The sequence below is a fragment of the Frankliniella occidentalis genome, unplaced genomic scaffold (genome assembly GCF_000697945.3).
Source record: "Frankliniella occidentalis isolate FOCC.00 unplaced genomic scaffold, Focc_3.1 Scaffold216, whole genome shotgun sequence".
Taxonomy (NCBI): domain Eukaryota; kingdom Metazoa; phylum Arthropoda; class Insecta; order Thysanoptera; family Thripidae; genus Frankliniella; species Frankliniella occidentalis.
Genome location: NW_026267342.1, coordinates 285,725 through 287,697, shown reverse-complemented (window position 1 = coordinate 287,697; position 1,973 = coordinate 285,725). Strand labels below are relative to the sequence as shown.

The 1,973-nt window shown below is 43.9% G+C and overlaps 1 protein-coding gene across 1 annotated transcript; it reads left to right on the top strand.

The window, feature by feature from the left end:
* Nucleotides 1–787: 787 nt before the first annotated feature.
* Nucleotides 788–1,589, top strand: LOC113213633 (uncharacterized). Its single transcript, XM_026432754.2, has 3 exons — nucleotides 788–954; nucleotides 1,219–1,276; nucleotides 1,369–1,589. The coding sequence occupies exons 1-3, from the start codon at nucleotides 889–891 to the stop codon at nucleotides 1,560–1,562; spliced, it is 318 nt and encodes a 105-aa protein (XP_026288539.1). The 5' UTR covers nucleotides 788–888; the 3' UTR covers nucleotides 1,563–1,589.
* The last annotated feature ends 384 nt before the right edge of the window (nucleotides 1,590–1,973 follow it).

The window sequence follows — 1,973 nt, the reverse complement described above, 5'->3', positions numbered from 1 at the left end:
CTTCCGCTCCCCGACCAAATTGATCGCTTTGCTCTTCTTGGCTCCTTCGCCCCGCTCGCGTCTTTTTCCTAACAAAAGCTAATCGCCTGACCAATGATACTGCCGCTCTCTCATTTTCTTTCGTTTCCTCGCGTTCTACACAACCAGCCCTTAGGCCTACAATGAGTTTTCCTCCTCGTGAACTTCTTTACTTCCTGCTGATTTTAGACTGCAGTCTCTAAGACTGTCTCCACCGGAAAATAAAAGCCCCACTCCCCCTCCCACCTTGCTCTATTCCTTACATTTCTGTAAACCTTAACACTTTTTTTGACCAGTCTCGGGAACACGTTATTGTACAATAACTTGTGTAAAAAATATGTGTCGGAAAAATCCCATAAATGTGTATGAAGCAAATCACATATACAGTGTGTAGGATTTTCCCTATACGACTGCTCTATTAAAAAATTGGAAAAAATCCAAACATTTTTTTCAGTGTACGTATATGTATACGTATTTTGTATGTTTCCGTATTTTCAACAGTCGGCTCAATTTTGTACGAACTACGTATTTATGATGACAGATTGACTACTGTCCGTCAAAATACGTACAGAGTACAATTGCGGACGACAGATTGACGACGATTGGCGAATCGACGTCTTTCCGGCGTCTTTTCGAAAAACCCGTGCTGATAGGTATTCACGGAAGGCCGACACTGACCGGTTCTAAGAATACCACTCGATTTACTTGAAGGTGTCGTGTGAGCTCGAGTGACTAAGTTTGATAAAGGTGCACAGGCTACCCACGCCCCCTTAGCGATAAGCGATAGTGGACCGACCTCTTCCGACGAGTGTTCCTATAAAACCACAGAGTCTTTTCAATCAGAATCATACACTCATCATCTGTTCCACCATGAAGACCATCATGAGGACTGCCCTGCTGGCGTGCATGCTCCTCGCAGCGCTCCAGTTCGCTCAGGTAAAAGAGGACTAGTACCACCTTTGTTCGCAACACTGTAGCTGCAAACATTTTCTAAGATTGATTTAATCGTGTAAAATGGTCCAAAGAACTGCATTGAAGTGAGCAACGACTATGTTGTAAAGTTCTTTGAACTCACAATCGGATTGTGAAACCGTGGGTGAGATTTACGAAAATTTGAAAGCAAAATGATAGAGAAGTCAGTTTTTTATACGGAAATCTGCCAAACCGACATTTTATTCAAGAGAGTGTTCTCTTTTCTAGGCAAGCCCGAGGCCAAACCTCTCAGCTGCCCTGACGGAAACTAAGGTTACCAGTCTATGTATGTGATTCATGTCGACTTTTTCGTTTTAGTGCCAAACTCAGTCAAACTTAAAACGCTAAAGTAACCTTTTTTATTCTTTGTCCCACCAGCTCTCACGTGCATCGCTGAGATATTTTTCAAATTCCTTGAGGATGTGAAATATTTGATGTATATGTGCGTACAAGAGGCAGAGAATGACCCATCCCTTCCGTTTATCATTAAGTTCCCCATCTGCGCCGTCATCGCTGGAGGAGCAGACTTAATTCGCATTGCAACAATGGACGCGCCCGCGTCTTGTTTGTGAAATTAAAATGTACTTGACTCCACTGTAGACTTTTCGATTTTCTTTTCCATCCCTATCATTGGCTTGAATTACGAGCAGAACGGCGCAAATTTCGTGTCACTCTCACTCACTCACTCTCACTCACTCACTCACTCACTCACTCTCACTCACTCACTCACTCTCACTCACTCACTCTCACTCACTCACTCTCACTGACTCACTCTCACTGACTCACTCTCACTCACTCACTCACTCGCTCACTTAGTCACTGACTCACTCTGCATACACTGAAGCAGACGCAAACACCTATTGGCGTATTACAAAAAGTGTGCGTTCATCATAACACTCTGACTTACATGCTTGACGCGGGAAAGTTTGACTACGTTTTTATCAAGTTTGCGACACTGCGGCTCCCAGTGCCCCTGTCGAGGA